General features: G+C 55.0%; 1 protein-coding gene across 1 annotated transcript in view; it reads left to right on the plus strand.

Annotated features, from left to right (window-relative positions):
• Positions 1 to 925, plus strand: part of EMH_0021660 (uncharacterized protein) — a gene marked incomplete at both ends in the record, with an annotated part of 6,033 nt that overhangs the window by 471 nt on the left and 4,637 nt on the right. Inside the window, 2 exons of the mRNA XM_013501813.1 lie at positions 1 to 15; positions 290 to 397. Of these exons, the coding sequence (XP_013357267.1) occupies positions 1 to 15; positions 290 to 397 (123 nt within the window). The remainder of the gene's footprint in view (positions 16 to 289; positions 398 to 925) is intronic.

Here is a 925-nt window from a genome sequence, read left to right on the forward strand (position 1 = left end):
AGATTAGGGTTTAGGGTTTAGGGTTTAGGGTTTAGGGTTTAGGGTTTCCTCAGGGGGATGAGTTCAGGCAGGGGGCCCCTGTCTTCTTGTTAATATATTGGCTTCTTTTGGGGGGCCCCCACTTCTAGCCTTGTATGCAATACAAGAGGGAGGAGGGGGCCCCTGGGGGGCCCCTGAGGGGCCCCTGGTTGCCTTCAGCGGTGGTGCCCGCGTTCGCCCCGCCCCGCGTTGTGTTGTGGGTTTTCTAGGGTTTAGGGTTTAGGGTTTAGGGTTTAGGGTTTGCGCTCAGGATATGGCTAAGTTGATGGAGGTGGTGCCGTGCCCCTGGAGGCCCCGCAACGACAAAGAGAGACAGCTCCTTGAGGCCCAGGCCGAGGCAGTAACCCTAGTGCAGAAGGTATCTCTAGGGTTTAGGGTTTAGGGTTTAGGGTCTAGGGTTTAGGGTTTAGAGTCTAGGGTTTAGGGTTTAGAGTCTAGGGTTTAGGGTTTAGAGTCTAGGGTTTTGGGTTTAGAGTCTAGGGTTTAGGGTTTAGGGTTTAGGGTTTAGGGTTTGGGGCCCTCATCAGCGTCGCTTTGCTCTTCAGCGTTGATGCAGCCTTAAAGGTGCTGTTGTTGCTGCACCTGTTGTTGCTGCAGCTGCTGCTGCTGCATCTGCTGCAGCTCGCCCGCTGCTGCGTGTTTTGCTTGTGTGAACCCGCGGTTGTTCAGCTAGCTAGCCAGCTGCCCGGCCAGCTACAGGGCTAGCTAGCCAGCTAGCCATCCAGCTAGCCGGACAGTTACTTGTCTCGTTATCCAGCTAGCTAGCTAGCTAGCTAGCTAGCTAGCTAGCTGCCTCTAGTAACCAACGGACTGTTCAGGTAGCTCCCCTGTTAGCTCGCTACCTAGCTAGCCAGCTAGCCTGCTAGATACGCAGCTAGCTAGCTAG

This window comes from Eimeria mitis, genomic scaffold (genome assembly GCF_000499745.2).
Source record: "Eimeria mitis Houghton genomic scaffold, Emh_scaff767, whole genome shotgun sequence".
Lineage (NCBI taxonomy): Eukaryota > Apicomplexa > Conoidasida > Eucoccidiorida > Eimeriidae > Eimeria > Eimeria mitis.